The following is a 16,939-nucleotide window of genomic DNA, read 5'->3' on the forward strand; positions in this document are numbered from 1 at the left end:
TATTATAGTGTTAAATAGAGTTCACTTTTTTCTTTTGTCACTGTCACATTTGTGTTGTTTGTTTCTTTTCCTGCTAGCTGTCAGGGCATGAAAAGGTACGGATCGTAGCGTGGAAAACTTCCTTTCAATTTCAGCATATGTGTTCCTAATGAGCTGATGCAGTTTGGTGTGGCTTTTTCTTTGTTTGCTCTTTTTTCTTTCTAAACTTGTTTTGTGCAATAATATTTTGTGCTTGGTCTGACTCTTGAAGACAAGCCAAGTATTGATAATATATTAACTGTTATTAGTCACACTAGTATAATAATTGGAGTTGTGTGCAGTGACTTAGCTGTATTTCATCAGATACACCCTTTACTGTAGAAAAATGGTATTTTAAGATAGGTATATCTAGCACCATGTGCTTTCACCCCTGCAAAAGGTGTCCATCAAAGGGCAGCACTTTGGAAGGTGATCTTCAGATAGGACATTAGAGCTTTGTGCTGTAGCAGTAGTGTAGTGCAATAGTCCAAAGTTAACTTTATTGAAGTAGTTAGTGAAAATTGTTGCATTACTGATTTTTTTTTTTTTTTTTTAGGAACAATAGTTAGCCAAGTTATATTTAAGAACGCAGCTTAAATGTTGCTGTTCAAATTTTGGGATCGTGTTTCTTTTTCTGCAGCTTCAAACAGCAGCATCCAGAAGTTACGTGGGCTCCAGCGCCCCAACCGGAATAAGCAAAGATGAAGACACAAGTCGTTTTCATACCACCAAGAGGGGGAATTTCCATGAAGTTTTTAACCTGTCAGAAAATGAGCGTCCTTTGGCAGGTATTATACAACAGGAAGGCTACATTAGTAGGGTATTTTCTAAAAAGCCAAGGATAGTTTAAAGTTGAATTCCCTTTCTGTGCAATGTACTGGTATAAGCTTTTGATTAAAAAGACTTGCTTTAAATTAGGATGAATGGAGACTGTCTCTTTCATTCCACATCCTTACAGTTCTTTGAAAGAATGCACAGCCTGGTGTGCCTTTCGTGGTACTGCAAAAGGAGTAGTCAAGTTAAAGGGAAAAATTGTGTGGGTGGTTTTAGTTTTGGGTTTTGTTTTTTTTTTAAACCAGTGTTAAAACAGGTGTTATGATGTCTAAAACCACCTTATTTAGGCTTTTCTTTGTAAACACTTCTAGCTTTAGTATCTAAAGTTTAATTTTCGGTGTTTTGTGCTGTTTTTATAAGGCAACAGTTGGGGGTAATGCCTGTCTGGCTTTTTCTTAAAGTAAGATTTCTTGTTATGATTTTTTCAGTGTGTGAAAATGGCTGGCGCTGTTGCCTGATTAACAGAGATAGGAAGATGCCTACAGACTACATCAGGAATGGAGTTCTTTATGTCACAGAAAAGTGAGTCATTGCACTCCACACATTTCTTAAGAGGGAAATGCAACAGACATTAAAAAAATCAAATCTAAAAGTAATCCTTTAACAATGTTTTGAAACAAAAATGCCTTTTCATGGTGCTTTAAAACCTCAAGAAAGCACCATAGGAGAGAGAGAGCTGAATCTGGGGTGTGGTAACGCTTAATGAATCCGATTTTTGCCTTGGAAAGGCTTGCATAGGAATGGAGAGTAGCTCTCTGTAGTCAGTTGTTAGTAGCTGGAGTTCTTGATGTGGATAACATGCTATCTATGTATATATACTGAAAAAGAAACCTAAAAGCTAAGTGTGTTTTGAGAGTTGTGATCAATGGTTATTTGGCAAATACTCTTAGTTTCTTTTTTAAGCAAATTGAATGTATAGCTTCCTTGAAACAATGTGCAACAAAAGGAATAGAAATTCAAGTCTTGGTTTCAAAACTTGTATGTGATTTTTATTTTTTTTTAATCCTCACTTACCCCCCAGCCTCCCAGGGCTGAATAACTATCGTCACTACTGTTTGGGTCTTGCACTGAAATTCCTTTGGAGTGTAATGAATGGAAGTAAAGCTCATCTGTATGCAATGTCACCTAGTGATGGAGACTACTCTTCAGTGTTTAAAAATCTGAGCTTTTGTCTGCATCACAATAACATGAAACTAATGCAGTGTTTTCCATTAATCTTCTTGTAGGATGGTAAAAGATTTATAAGCCTTTTGAGATTTGGTATTTCAACTGCTTAAGGGTATACGTGCCTCCTGTGTCTTTAAAATGCTTGTCAGGTTTAACCATTAAGTGCAGTAATATAAATACAAGATTTTTTTGTGTGTGCATGCCGTATGTTCCGGGCTTTCAGACACGTTATCCAGTTGCTAGAATTTATGAATGCTTTTTCTAAATTAGAAGCCATAACTGAATTGCATGTTGTGTGCCTCTTTCTTTTTTTTGAAGCTGATTTTAACTTATGAGATTTCAAACTTCAGAAGTGACAGGAGGGATATTGAAAGCTTTGTTTTAGAATACTTATCAAAATGAGCATTTTCTTTCCTTGTCTTCAGTTACTTGTGCTTTGAAAGCTCCAAATCCGGCTCATCTAAAAGAAATAAAGTTATAAAGCTAACGGATATAACAGATATTCAGAAGGTATGTCTGTTTTGTGTTGCAAACAGGGGAGAAAGCTGGTTTTCCATTCAGCTAGTCATGTTTTGCTTTTCTGCTTATGCTATTTTGAAAAAGCATGCCATTGATAATTTTTATAAGTAAAATGTAAGTCTTTGATCAGGAATATTTCCCAGAGCGGCTTGTTTAGCCATTTGGGCTCACCACAAGCAAGCTCACTATTAGCATAAACACAAAGTAGTTACTAAACCCTTACACTTCTGAATTATTTTAAAGTTAAAGTTGTGTTTTTTCTTAACTCCTGCATTGACTAGAGCTGTGTAGCCTTTAAGAAGATGTCTTGTTAGCAGGAATTGTGTAATACTAACTTCAGTTTCAGTGTTGATATCAGTAGATGCACCATCTTAAAAGTTAGCTGCCTCAGAGGGAAGAGGGATTATTGTCAGCGGAGAAAAGTAAATTATTAGAATAGCCAGACTGGATTGGGCTGGAGTTTCATCTAGTTGGGATCCCATCACTAACAGGGGTAAGAAGCGGATGGTTGGAAGCATGGCAAGTACAGTGTGATCCTTCCTCTGGTTGAGTTTTATTAGCCTGCAGTCACCAATGGCTTTATTGGTGCCTTGCATCACTTTCTATGGCGTTTAATGTCACTTTTTGTTACCCTCTCTGAACTTGTCCTACTCTTAAACGCAGACACCCCTGCTTTCTGCTACATCCTATGGCCATGAGTGCCACAGATTAAATCATGCTGTGCAAAGAAATACCTCAGCCCGGTGTCTACTGCTTAAGTACCTCCAGATTTTCAAATGAATTTGTTCTATTTATATTACATGTCTATAAAACAGAAAACTTATGCTCAACTTGAACATTCCCATTGGAATTAATAATTCATATTGATGCATTTTAAACATCATACTTGAAGTAATGCTGGCTCGTCATTTAGTAGGTCTTCACTGCCATAAAGGTCCTTTTGCATCTGTGTAGTTTTTTTTTCAGTGAAAATGAGACGGCGATCATGCAGACAAGCATAAAAATGCACTGCACCTGGTTTTATTTGGGGGTGGGAAACACAGGCCAGACTCAGGGTCTCTTCCCCCTTGGGGATATTCCCCAGTTTAGCCAACTGTATTCCTTCTTAGCATTGCAGACTTTCTTTAAAAAAAAACAAACAAAACAAACAAACCCAAACAACCTATACATACCCTGTTTGTCTACTTAATTTTGAAAAAGAAGCTTTTTCTGGTCTGCTTGCTGCTCCTTTAAACAGTGGGTGAATGTTACTTCTGGGGAAACCTCTAGGTGATACTCACAGGCACACTCTCACGTACGTATATACACATAGGGCCGGGGTCTGCTACCTACCTGCACCATCCAGCTGCCGGTGTGGTCCCTGGCGTCGTGGCCGGGCCAGCTTCCATGTGCCATAGCGTGCTGGGGTGCTCAGTCTGGGGTCAGGGCTGGTTCCAGCAGGCAGGCTGGGTGCCGCGGAGTGCGGGAGGAAGAGGAGAGGCAGGCTTTTGCTGTATGAGTGGTGCTGTGCCCATTGATTCTGGGGTCAGAGAACAGTATCCGGCCTCTTCTTGTTTGTAATAGAGGTCTGTTAGTTGTGTCTGGGAGGTTACACCAGTGACGAGTTGTGTAACCTTCTCAGCACCTTTTGCAGTTGTTCAGTATGTAAGATATCTTTGGTCTGTGTTTTTTTTTCTTTTTAGTATAAAGTGCTCTCTGTTCTCCCGGGATCAGGGATGGGTATTGCTGTATCAACACCATCTACACAAAAAGTAAGTAGCTAGCTGTATCTGTATTGCTGTGTTTGACTTCATGCCCTTTTTGTCTTCCTTCTCTGGCTAGCACCAGCATAAAGGGTTGGGGTTTTTTTTCCCCCCTTACGCTGGTGTTTGGCCTTTTTTTTTTTTTTAATTCACTTGTCTCTTACTCAGTATATTTGGCTTCAGAATTTTAATGATTTAAACATTTAGCTTGTTCTACTGCATCTGGACTATTTTACTCCAACACTTAAGAAAGACTTGTTCCATCCTTTCTGCTCCATTATTTCATTACCTCCATTGACCATTCCCTCAGCATCCTTCATCAGGAGCATGGGGGCTGCTCTGCCGTGCAGTCTGGAACAAAAAGCTGATGGCTTGAGAGTATCTGTGGGTAAGGAGGTGTTGGGGTGGAACGGCCTGACCCTCAGATGCAGTTTTCCTGTTTCAGTTTTATGGTGCTAAAGATTTAAGCTTCCCTAAGCCTCAAATACCCTTTGGGTGACCGAAGCTTTTCTTAACATATGACTGAACCTTATTTTAAACTAATCGCCTATAAATAACTTTTCTCCAAGTCACACGACTGTTGTACCAGGCTTTCTGCTTGTTGTTTGATATTGAGAAATACTTCTTAATTACAAGGTTGAAAATGTTCATCTACTGAAATAAATATTCTATGAGCCAAAACAAAGAGGCACTGATAAAGATTTTCTAAAAATCTTTAATGGAGGCAGAGGTTGATCAGGAAAACATGCACTGAGTGGATGGACAGGAAAGAGAGTTGAAGTGTTCTCCACTGCTAATACTCTGTGCAGATGCATTTTATGCCATGGTTGTTCTAAGCAGATGATGGAGAAGTGAAAAAATCTTAGAAACTCTGCCATATATCCAAGGATTTAGTAAGGAAAAGGATTTTTATGTCTTATTAATACACTTTGAGTACAGTTCATCTCCTGTTCCTATTGATTTGGCCAAAACTGTATCTAGAGGAAGATTTTTCTTTTCTGGACTGACATTATCTTTTTTTCTGTCATTTAGCCTTTGGTGTTTGGTGCCATGGTACATAGAGATGAAGCTTTTGAGACAATTTTCAACCAATATGTGAAAATAACCTCTGCATCATCAAGCAGTGAAAGTTAGTATCTTATCTTAGAAGATCTAAAGGAAACTTTCTTATTTGACAACTTGGTAGTGAAAAAAATGAACATCCTCATCTATTTTGCAATAATTTTTCTTGTCTGGTGGTTTATATTCTCTCTGTTACATAAATCAAGTGTATTTTATATATGCCTTCATGTTTGTTTTTAAGGTTTTTGTAAAAAAAAAAAAAAAGAAACAAAACAGTGAAAGTGCTATCATCACTATTAGCCTTGCACATTAAGCACTTTTAATGTTTATTTACTGACATTAAAAGCTGGAAAGATACTTGGAGAACTGACTAAATAACAAAGTGAAACAGATTGATCCCTTTAACTCCACTGATATCACTAGGGATACATTTGTCCCTTTATCTTAGTTATTTTTCCCTGAGATGTGAGAATGATGACTGCAGCAGCCTGAAGTCTCTTTCTTCAGCTCAGAGTTTTTAATTGGGTTCTTTATTAAAACTGATAGCAACACCAAGGAAGTATTATCATCTTAGTATTTCCATATTTATAACTGCACTTAAAATAACTCCTTCTTGACAATTCTTGCATTGCAGAAGGATATTTTGCCAGTTTGGTTAGGTTCAATTTTTCCTGCATAGACGTTTAAATTGCTTGTACAGTGACTTGGAGGAGAAAGTTTGTAACTATATCTTCCTTCCCTAAATAACCAAAGTAAGAGGAAGGAAGGCAGGCAGATACTTTTTATAAAAGAGGGCACCAAAATGTTCTTCCTAAAATGTTAGGCATCATATATTTGTATTTCTGTAGATACTTGTCATAGAAGGGCTCAACTATTGTACATGTTGTACGTACAAGGTGTTTGTATGTTAATGCATTAAAGACTTGCAGGCTTTTTGTGTTGGGGAAAGTGGGAATAATTAAACTAAACTTGAGACATGACTCTTTTTTTTAATTTGGCTTTTCTCTTGAGTTACGTTGTAGTAAAATAACACTATAATATAGCAGCTGAAAGCACTAGTCCCTTTTCAAAGCATGATTTGAAGGGCATTGGTATGTTGCTGTCTTTCCCCTTGCAAAATTAAATTTTAGTAATAATTAAACCCAACTGCCAGGTAAAACAGGAAGGCTTGTGTGCTCCTTCTCTAAACTCTCTCAGGCCTTTCTAGCAGCAAAGCACATATTGACCTTTGTCTTTAATATTAGAAAGCTTTTATACTCTATATAATAGCACCCATCTGAGAGGTTTAGAATTTTATTTGCATTTGCCTGAAAGCACAGTAGGAGTTATGCCAAGCCTTCCAGTATGTCTTTTCTTTTGCTATGTCTTTTAAGTTGAGTAGTATGGAAGTCTCCAGACATTATATGAATGTCCCCCCAAAAAGCAATGGAGGTGCAAATCCTTATGTAAAAATGGGACTTAATTTTATGAATTTTTTTTCTCTTTTTTTAAACAGGAATTTTCTTTCTTTATAGGGAAAGGGGTAGAATGAAGGAGGGAGAGGGGAGACAAACACCAAAGGGTGTTTAACTCTTAGCACAGTTTTTAATTAAAGTCTCTCAACAAATGCAGCAGTGATGAAGAAGGCGGCAGTCAAACTGTACAAGTGTTATTTCAGTCTGACCATGAAGAGGTATGATATGAAGAACTTAATATGAACTTGATATGAAGAAATACTGTTGAATGCTGTGACTTGGTTGGGTTTTGTAAAGTGAAACACTGACAGGGTAAAGCTCTGTGCCCTGGGTGGAAATGTGAACAAAAACGAGGGAGAATCCACCATAGCGGCTAAAATGCTATTTTTGAGTTCTCCCTTTAGAGTAGCACTTCACCATGTCTTTACGTGACCTTAAAAAGGGGTGCATTTCTAACACCTCCTTAGCTATGGTGTAACTCAGGGCCTGAAAACTTAAAATACAGGTGAAGGTGGTGGGAAATCCATTTTGCCACCATGTAATATGGATGTAGCTTGACAGTTTATGGTTTCTTCACTTTACACATTCAGGTTTTATGTTTCAGTAAAAAATCTTTGATCTTTAATTTTTCTCATCAAACCTACTTTAAAATCAATTAATCTCTTTTTGTAATTGCTGTTTATTATCATTTGGCTTTCCTTTCTAGAAGCTTCCTTGAATAGTAAGTGTGGCTAACAAATAGGCATTAAAATCGCTTAATGTCATATAAATCTTAATCAGATTCATTAATTTTGTCTTAAGAAAAAAACCCCTTGGGTGTGTCTAAGGTTATCCTTTTTTTTGAAGAAACAGAAAACTATATTTTTTACAGAGACCATGCTCTTTTTCTTATTTTTGTATCATTTTTCAAGTGTAATATATACCTTCACTCTGATCATAACAGCAGTTTCAGTAGGAAATCAGTTGACTTGCACTTATTACCTCCTCCCCCTCCCACCCTTCACTGGTTGATCCTAGGATATGGGGTTGTCCTAGATTCTGGTTCCTGGAGGAGCTATAGGTCCTATGCTGATGGTGCCAGGACAATTAACCATACCTAGGCTCCTTTCCCAGACTGAAATGCCTCATGCGTACAATATGCTCTTTTCTGGACAAAGCAATTAGAAACTTCTTATAAAATCTAATGTGTTGACGTTTGAAATTAATCCGCACTTTAACAGTGTGAACGTAAAAATTGGCAGTTCTTAAAGCAGTAAACCTAGTGCAAACTGCAGTGCAACATTGTTTCATTCTAATATATAGAAAACAGACTGGATTTTTTTTTTTTAAATAGAGTTGTAATGTAACTGACAAACATCTATGTACATATTTTGCAAAGTTCACTTTACATTGGGTTGTCCAGGTTCCTGCTACATAACTGCTCTTGTGGCCTATGTAACATCAGAGACACTAAAAGATAACCTCGGTGTATTTGCTCGCAGGTAATGCTGTGCTTTTCCTCCTGCTACACCCTCACGGGTTTGGAGGGCAGGAGGGAATGGACAGTGAGTAAATATATACTTGACTTGTATAGTTACACTGAGGTTCACCTTAAATCCCAATCTTCCGACGTAGTTTTGCAGTGTAGCCTGCTGTACTTGAGTAACAGGCTGGGTCATACTACTTAATGTAAAGTGCTACTTTCTAATAGCAGAAAGTGATGTTCTTGTCATTCTGTCTGTCTGTTTGCTGTTTATATTTGCAATTCTGTTGATGTCTGTGGTTCATTGCTGGATCATTCACGTGTAATTGGATTTAACTTCTTTAGAAGTGCATTGGTTAGTTTGAGTCCCTTTTAAAGAGAAAAAAAAAGGGGGGAGATGAAAACTGACCGCTTTAATTCATTATTGGTGACCATTTAAATTCTAAAGGCAAAAAAAGCTGAAATATGAAATCATGCCTTTCCGTGCACTGTAGCTTTTGTGAGGCAAGATTGAATGAAGCAAGCTATTTATTAGTAGCAACATCACACAGAACGCCAGCAGCAAAACCCTACCCTTGTTCCTGCAGACAAAGAGACAAGAGATTTTACCCAATTGTGAAGAGATGAAAGGATGTACTTTTTTTTGGCTACTTAAACTTGTATTAAAAACACTGGTAGTTTTTATTGAATTCTGTACATTTTGGCAGATGTTTAATTTCTACTAATCATTGAAATATAATGGATGTTAAAATTTTTATGTCTGAAGTTTGAGTCTATATTTTGAAGTTGTAAATAATTCATTATCAGTGTAACTTTTGTTTGACAAAAGACTTATACTGTATGAAGAATTGAAATAATGAAATGATTTGCCCTGTACATTTTTTAAGAAAATCTTGTTTGTTTAAAAAGTCTTGTATAAATTATAATTTTTATTTAAATAAACCTAAAAATGCTTTGTGCTAACACTTTTCACAAACTTTAATAACTTATCTATCAAAACTACACCTGATTTCTTGAAGCGAGGTGAGTTAGTGCTTTTTGGCAGATTCATAGCCGCCTCAAGTCCATCACTGGGAGGGCAGGCGGGTGTGTTTTGTTTCTCACTGCTTTTGAAGCCCAAGTAACATGCTTTTATTTTAAATAATCCTGTTAATGTATTGGAGAGCGTATGTATGTTTTCGATTGGATCTCTGACTGTATGTACATCTGTCACTTTGTAATCATACAGTTAATTTAAGGGATGAAAAAAGCAACCAGTGATTTCCAAGATGCTTCCAGTGCAGGAGGGCATGGGTGACACGAGACTGTTGGTAGGAGTCTCATATCTGCCAGAGCTCCTCCACGAAACAGATAGCTGCAGACTCTGCTACAGGTGGGCACTGGAGGTAAGAATAAGCCCTTGTGCACCCCAGAGGCCTGCAGGAGGTGTGCTCAGCAGAAGCATTTCACATCCAGATATGGCTGTTCTTCCGCAGCATCTGCGGTCACTTCAGCTCCTTGGTCTCACCGACAGGTACCTAATTGCTGAGCCTTTCGCTGTGCTTCTCTGTAACTTGTAACCCTTTTGGGGACCCATGGTGTGTGCAGGGAGGCTCGCTGCCTAGCACTGTCTTCCACTGGGAACACAGGCCTTTGTCTGCAGTTAGGAATGTAATACCAGGAGTAAGCTGCCTGGTCATCTAATCCAGACCTATTTGTTTGCCTCTACAATACTCCTTTCTGTGTTTTGCTCAGCTGAAATAGATCAGTCTGTGACAGATCCTCCAGTCATGGATGCATGCTGCTCTATTTATTTCAATATTTAGTTTTCTCATGATGGCAGTGACACATCTGGCAATGCAGTGGTGCTTTGAAGCTGGTATTTTATGTGTTCTGACAATACTTAACTTCACACTCGTACTACTTCAATGTGTTTTTCATTAAATATTTGCACTTCTGCAGCAATACTCACAGAGATTGGATTCAACGCTGCCTGAAGCCTCGTGGAAGGAGAGTGTGGAGCCTGGAAGTCTCCATTTTGGCTGTGAACTGCATGGCACTTGGGAGGAGGGGACAGTCTTCCTGAAAACAGCACTGCTTTCTCAAGCTCACGTTAGCAGCCCATGAAAATAATATAATTGAATTGAATGAGCCATTTTACCTGCTCTCCGTGTAACTCTAACGCCTATGCAAGGAGAGGAGGCATGCTGGCAATGGTCTGCATGGTGTCACCAGCACATGCTGGCTTAATGCAGATGAGCAGATAAAAGCATGGCCTTGTGTAGTACCAGGATTAACAGTAAAGGACACTGACAACATTCAGCTTGGGTTTTTCTTTGCTATTACTTTTAAGTAATCTTTAAGTCTGAGTTGCTCTCCTGAGTCCCTGGATTCACTAAATTCCTCTTTAAACAGTTTTAGGATAAGATAAATGTTTCACTCACAAAGTACTGGCTCCTCTCAGACCTTCAAATATTTTTCCTACATCATGAGAAAAAGGAACTAAAGATGCGAGGGATTCCTTTTCAGTGTTAGAGAAGTCAGGGCATTGCAAAGGACTGTTCCCTTTGCAGCAACAGTGTCCTCACTGAGCTGTGGATGCTCTAGAAGTTAAGTGAGCTTAATGCAGTGCCTCAGGGATATAGTTGTTGCGAACATGTCTTTGATATGATATTTAGCCTACACTGATGCTGTATTTGGCCAGGTTGGATTCAGCTGGGAGACAGGGAAGATCAGGGGAAGATAAATACCTCCTCCTGTGTTTAAATGCCTGGCTTTTCCCTCTACCTTGTGAGCTTCACAGCTTATTTGAGATGTGAATTAGGCAAAATCTCTGCTTTTACATCCTCTATTGAAGCTCCATCTTTGACAGTTTCCGTGGAAAATAGTTATATGCGGAGAATTACTTCCTTCAGTCTTCCTTTTTCACTGTTTTTCTATTAACTACTAACTTTGGTTATTCTATAGCCTCTGCCTTATGCTTCACCCTCCCCTAATTTTCTGTATATGTTTTCCTTTATGCTCCTTTCTTGCTTCTCCTCATGTGCATGTACAAACTTTCCTCCAAAACCACTTGGCCCCTTTACTCTACTGCATCCCTTTTCTTTAGCCCCTGCTCTTTATTTAATCTCTGAATGATCTCATGTGAATGGATAAAATCCTACTAGCACTTGCATGCCTAGATGAGAAATTTCTCTTCATCCCTACTTCATTTAGTAATTTGTGGCTGGCTTTTACCTTATAGTCTAGCTGAAAGTTCAAGCTGAATTATGTCCAAAGAGAAGTTGCTCTTTTTTAATTCCTAAACTGCCCAAATTTCTGGCTTGCCATCTATGTGACTACTCAATTTTTGAATTGAGAACTTTCCTGTTTCCTCTTATTTGTGGTTTTCTGCTTCAGCATTGTTCCAGTTTTCTTCTTCTGACAAAAATACCCTCATACTTTCAGTCCTGATTATTTAGAAATACTGACTGACTGTGTCCTGATGAACATGTCACAAGTTCACTAAAGCTGCCTCCACCTGTTATATCTTCCATTTTGTGTAAATTGGAGCTAAATTACTGTCTCTGCTGGTTTGGATTACTCAGTGGCTTCCATTTCCTCATGCTGAAGTGTCATGTCTTTGCTCCTGATGACCTGCACAACTGAAGGGAGAGGATGCTTCTTGAAACTGTTGAGCGAGCTCTTAATTTTCAAATATGACCACCATGGTCTTCATGTGAGGTCAGTGTGGCAAATATCTGTTGCTTTTGATGACTTTTAGGGAAGATAAACACACACAAAAATCATATATGGCCTCAGCAAGCAACTTGGACATACTGCTCTACTAACTCATGCCTGAGATTTATTCCTAATATTTGAGTAGGTTTATTGTTTATATTCCTGACAACGTGGGCTGCTTAGTGAAGCCTTACTGTGCACCATACAGCTTTCTCCTAACTTGTAAATGACAGGAGCCCTTCAACACCTACTTCTACAGGGGTGCCAGGCTCCAGGGTCCAATGGGGTAAACACCTTCTTGAAAAGCCCAAACTCTGGCCTGTGCTTCAGCAAACGTTTTAAGCTGACTGTGGTTTCACACCGAACTAAAAGAGCTCCCTGCTTCCTGCCACCTACCTTCTGGTGAGCCCTAGTGCTGGCATACCTTCCTACAGTGGCAGAAACCCAGCAGAGGACCCGAGAGCAATGAGAAGAGCAGTGTGCATCTCCCCTTCCAGCACCCTTTCCATCTCCCTTTCCGAGCTGATACAGGCTGGCTGAGCTGTCCGTGGGTCTGCAGCCCCGGGTATGTTTTTGGTGACCATAACAGAGCTGATATATACAATTGCCTCTATGTTCCCCTTTTCAGCTTTGCAATATCTATCAGATTTCGGAGGTAACTTTTGAATATGAATTGGGTAAACATTAAAGGCTGGTCCTGAGTTTTTAATGTTAGAGAATAACGCAAAGAAACTGAGCTAAAACTAATGTCTGTGTGTGCAAGTTAACTGCACAAAACCTGATTGTGCAAATATTTAGAGTCGGTATGCTGTTGCTAGAGCTACATTTAATCTCCTAAATCAGATTCCTTCAAGCACTGACTTTTCCCCTACTCCTTCTCTCAAAACTTCAACCGGAGCTGGCAAAAAGAAGGTGAGGAGGGGGTAGTAGTTGCTTATCTAGTTTTTTGGGTGGTCGCCATCAGAGCAGGGATGGTTGTAGGGGAGCCAGGAAGCGCGGCCAGGAGAGGGTCGTGGGCTTTCTGTTTGAGCACATTTTCTCAGGGACTATGGCTGCCAACAGTGCCGGGTGCGGGGGAAGCGCTGCACCGAGTCGGGCTGGGCCCTCTTGGAAGCCGGGGTGGGGGGGGGGGGGGGCTGTCTCGGAGCACCCATGCAGGAGGAGCAGAAGACTTGTAATTTGTAGGGCAGTGCATTCTCCTCCTAAAAATCACAAGTAAGGATCTTGGATGTTGCTAAATTGAAATAAAAAAGGATTTATTTGTTGGGGGGTTTTAAACCCATGTTACTCTCCAGTTCTACCTTTTCCTTTCTGCATCTGTGCCTCTGGGCACGAAGCTGCGTGCACTGACAAATGGGCCAAAAACTTGCATTTCAGTGCACAGCAGATGCGTTCGCATGAAGGTAGGCCTTCTTTTTCCAGGCCTTTAGCCCCCACCCAGCCATCGTGCTCCTGCCGCTGTCCCCATTTCCATTCCCGAAGGTGCCTCCAGCTGCCCCATGCTCCCGCAGGGGCCAAGGGCCACCGCGTGGCTCGGGAGGTGGTGGCACCGCCCGGGTGCTCCTGTCACTGGGGACTCCTCTGGCATCACCTGGAATCTGCGATACTGCAAGGCTGGGAGTGCTCCTGCCTGCTTTAGCTGGTTAATCACTTTCTGGTTAAATCTGCTGGGAAGTTTGGCCTCTGGAGTGGGTTCTGGGATGAGTTTTTGCCAGAAGGAAGCCGTGGTGCCTCCTTTAGCAAAAGGGGGTGGGGAGAATGACTGGCAGAAATGGTTTTATCTCATTTCTTGCAGCCCCCTCAAGGAAGCACAATGCCCTCCCTGTTTTTCCCCTGTACCCAGTGCTCATCGTCTCTTTGAAGTGCAGCTTGGGCAGACCTATACTCGACCCAGCTTCAGAGGGTCAGACATGGGTTGGTATAAAATGCAGGTAGATACATGATCAGATTGTGAGTCTGTGTGAAAAGGGAGTTGCTGGTGGCGCTGCTGTCCTGAATCTTTGCAAAAAATCTCACCCTTGACTTGTAAGGCTGCGTGCAGAGGTGATGCTGGTGGTACCAGCAGCGGCGGCTGCCGGGCGAAAGCTCGAGCTTTTGGGATCCCTGTTGGCATATGCCTGCACGAGCATTTTTCTCAGGCATACACAGTTTCTAACACTTGATGCTTTTAAGACCTAGATAGGAGTAACTCGCGTTCTCAGATGGGGTACGTCCTGCTCCTGTTATGCCCTGGTACCTTTAGTCTACAAAGAAAATACTGTCTCACTGTTAAACACACCCAGATCTGCGTCCTTGCAGTGGTGCCAGCGATTTCAACATTTGCTGTATTTACTTCTGTCTTTCTGATTTTGCTCCCTTGCTTTTCAAAAGCATCAGCTGTCTGAGTCGTGGAGCTCACCAGCACCAGGCTGGAGCGGGGACTGTTCAGCCGTGGCTTGACCCTTGGGTCCTGTGGCAGGTCTGGGAGCCTGACCTGTAAGGTCCATGTGAAAATGCATCACACAAGTTCCTTTATAAGCTATTGAGATTATTCTATGGCTGAGATACTTTATAACACTGTATTATAATCCTTCTTGCTGCTAACATTTTTGAGGGAGAATATAAAATCAAAATATAGGTGCCGGTTTTCGGTTACTTCTAAGTCTTAGTTCTTGTTTTTAGGAATTAGAGTTTTTTCGTTACTGTCAAGAAAGCCCTGATGAGAGAGACATTTCCCCTGCTTTCAGCAGTGTCATTTTGGCAGTCACATTAGATTGCTGAGAAACAGATCAGCCGATGAGAGAGAGAACACCTGAGCACCTGGTGTGAGACACCACACGCTGTGCAGTGGGACACTGACGGGGGGCACAGTGGTGACAAACTCGCTCAGAATTCTGATTTCTGGTAAGGCCGGATCTCCAAGAGGGATTAAACCCCAAATGTAGGTGCTTTAAAGCTCCTTTGGTGGGCACTCAGCCCTGCGGTTGTCCAAAGGGACAGAGCTGGCTGAAGCTTTCCAGCCCAGAGGATGCCCACAGTGCCTGCAGGCTTGATGACTCCTCCAAGGCCAGCTTGTGCGGCTCCGCCAGCTTTAGCAACTGGTTGGAGGTGCCTGCACCGAGCTCCAGGCTCCTTCGCAGCTGTACGGGGCAGGGGAGGGAGCGGCTCACACCCCCCAGCACGAAGGGCGCTCGGAGTGAGGTGCTGTCCCGCTGCAGCGCCTGGCTGGGTGCAAGTTCCTGCTTCGCTCTCCTCTTGGCCAGGAAAGTCATCACACCCTCACGGTCGAGCTTGTTCCAGCCAGGACGAGTGACAGAAACGTCCAGGCTTTGTGCCTCTGGCAACTGGTATGTTGGGCCAGTGCTGTCCCCCAGCCACCGGTGGGTGGGCAGAGGTGGAAGGGGTCCTGCTCTTCTCTCTTGGGGCTACTGTCAGAAAGGTTTCAGTCAAAACTGAACTTTTCTCTTAGCAAAACAGAGTTCTTGTTTATGCTTGTTTCCACCCAGTTGTTCCACATTTTATGGTGTACGTTTATGTTTTTAATCAGCCAGCTCTGTGCGGGAAGGACTGCGCTGCTCACACTGTGCCTTGTGCCAAGGTACTGAGAACAGCCATAACCACAGAATCACAGGGTGGTTTGGGTTGGAAGGGACCTTTAAAGATCATCTAGTCCGACCCCTCCCGCCGTGGGCAGGGACATCTTCCATTAGGCCAGGTTGCTCAAAGCCCCGTCCAACCTGGCCTTGAACACTTCCAGGGATGGGGCATCCACAGCTTCTCTGGGAAACCTGTTCCAGGGTCTCACCACTCCCATCATAAAAATTTCCTTCCTTATGTCCAATCTAAATCTACCTTCATTCAGTATAAAACCATTGCCCCTCGTCTTATCGCTACAGGCCTTGGTAAAAAGTCTCTCTCCATCTTTCTTATAAGCCCTCTTTAAGTATCGAAAGGCTGCAATAAGGTCTCCCTGGAGCCTTCTCTTCTCCAGGCTGAACAGCCTCAACTCCCTCAGGCTGCCTTCATAGGAGAAGTGTTCCAGCCCCCTGACCATTTTCATGTCCCTCCTCTGGACCTGGTCTAACAGGTCCGTGTCTGTCCTGTACTGGGGACGGCAGAGCTGGATGCAGTTACTCCAGGTGGGGGTCTCGTGAGAGTGGAGTAATACTGAGGAGAGATGGGCACCATTACAGAGGAGACACTTGCCTGTCCTGTGTTGTTTATCCTCTTTTATTAGGGTAACTGTTTCTGTCTGGTTTTATACTGTTTTGGGTGGCTGAGGTGCAGGAACTACCTGGTCTCTCCTTTTCGGAGGCCAAGTCTGCAGATAGAAGCACCGCCAGCAGAGCCGGGGGACTGGGCTGTGCTGGGCCCGACTCGGATCAGGGCACCCTTGGCCTCTGTTTCCTTTCACTATTGATGTGTCTGATGTGACCTGAAAACCCGTTCCCTCTCTTAATTTGTTGCTGAAATGCAGCTGGTGAGTATTTTAACCAATTTAAAGGGAAGCCCTCGCAGGGGATGAAGTTGAAGTGCATTTACCAGGTGTTGGTTTTGATGCTCTCTTTAGGAAGAGCTACCTTACAGCCTGTCTAATTTTACATGTTTTTAATGAGCAGCAGGCACCTTTGTCAGCAGCGCTGGAGTGTCGGCTGCTGTGGCGGGTAACGTGCAGGAGCCTGTTGAGCTGTGAGGCCCTGTGCAAAGGATGGGGAAGAGCTGCTCGTCCCCATGCGGTACAAGGATTGCTGTGCTGTGCTGGAGCTGGAAGTCTCCATCCCCCAGAGCGTTGCTCAGCTGGGCACCTCGAGACCTCTGGGGTGGGTATTTTAACCAACGTGTTTTCCTGTGAGCTCTGGCCCGGTGGGTCCCGCTGCATTCAGCTCCCGGTTAAAGATGACCCGCATTCTCCCCGAGCCCTGGGCATGGCTGGGTACAGCCTGAAGCTGAGTCCATCTGCTGGTATTTAATAATGAAGGAAAGGAACTCGGAGGAAGCATACT

At 42.0% G+C, this 16,939-nt stretch overlaps 1 protein-coding gene across 4 annotated transcripts in view; it reads left to right on the forward strand.

The window, feature by feature from the left end:
* Nucleotides 1-10,289, forward strand: part of GRAMD4 (GRAM domain containing 4) — an 84,507-nt gene extending 74,218 nt beyond the window's left edge. The window contains exons 15-20 of one of the 4 annotated variants that reach the window (XM_072860160.1): nt 659-806; nt 1,281-1,374; nt 2,445-2,529; nt 4,221-4,289; nt 5,313-5,409; nt 10,200-10,289. In XM_072860160.1, the coding sequence (XP_072716261.1) occupies nt 659-806; nt 1,281-1,374; nt 2,445-2,529; nt 4,221-4,289; nt 5,313-5,409; nt 10,200-10,234 (528 nt within the window). In that variant the 3' untranslated portion in view covers nt 10,235-10,289. Of the gene's footprint in view, nt 1-658; nt 807-1,280; nt 1,375-2,444; nt 2,530-4,220; nt 4,290-5,312; nt 5,410-6,837; nt 9,125-10,199 lie in introns of those variants that run through there. The other 3 variants (XM_072860153.1, XM_072860170.1, XM_072860144.1) reach the window with 3 other exon arrangements.
* Nucleotides 10,290-16,939: the final 6,650 nt, after the last annotated feature.

The sequence above is a fragment of the Ciconia boyciana genome, chromosome 1 (assembly GCF_034638445.1).
Source record: "Ciconia boyciana chromosome 1, ASM3463844v1, whole genome shotgun sequence".
NCBI classification, from domain to species: Eukaryota; Metazoa; Chordata; class Aves; order Ciconiiformes; family Ciconiidae; genus Ciconia; species Ciconia boyciana.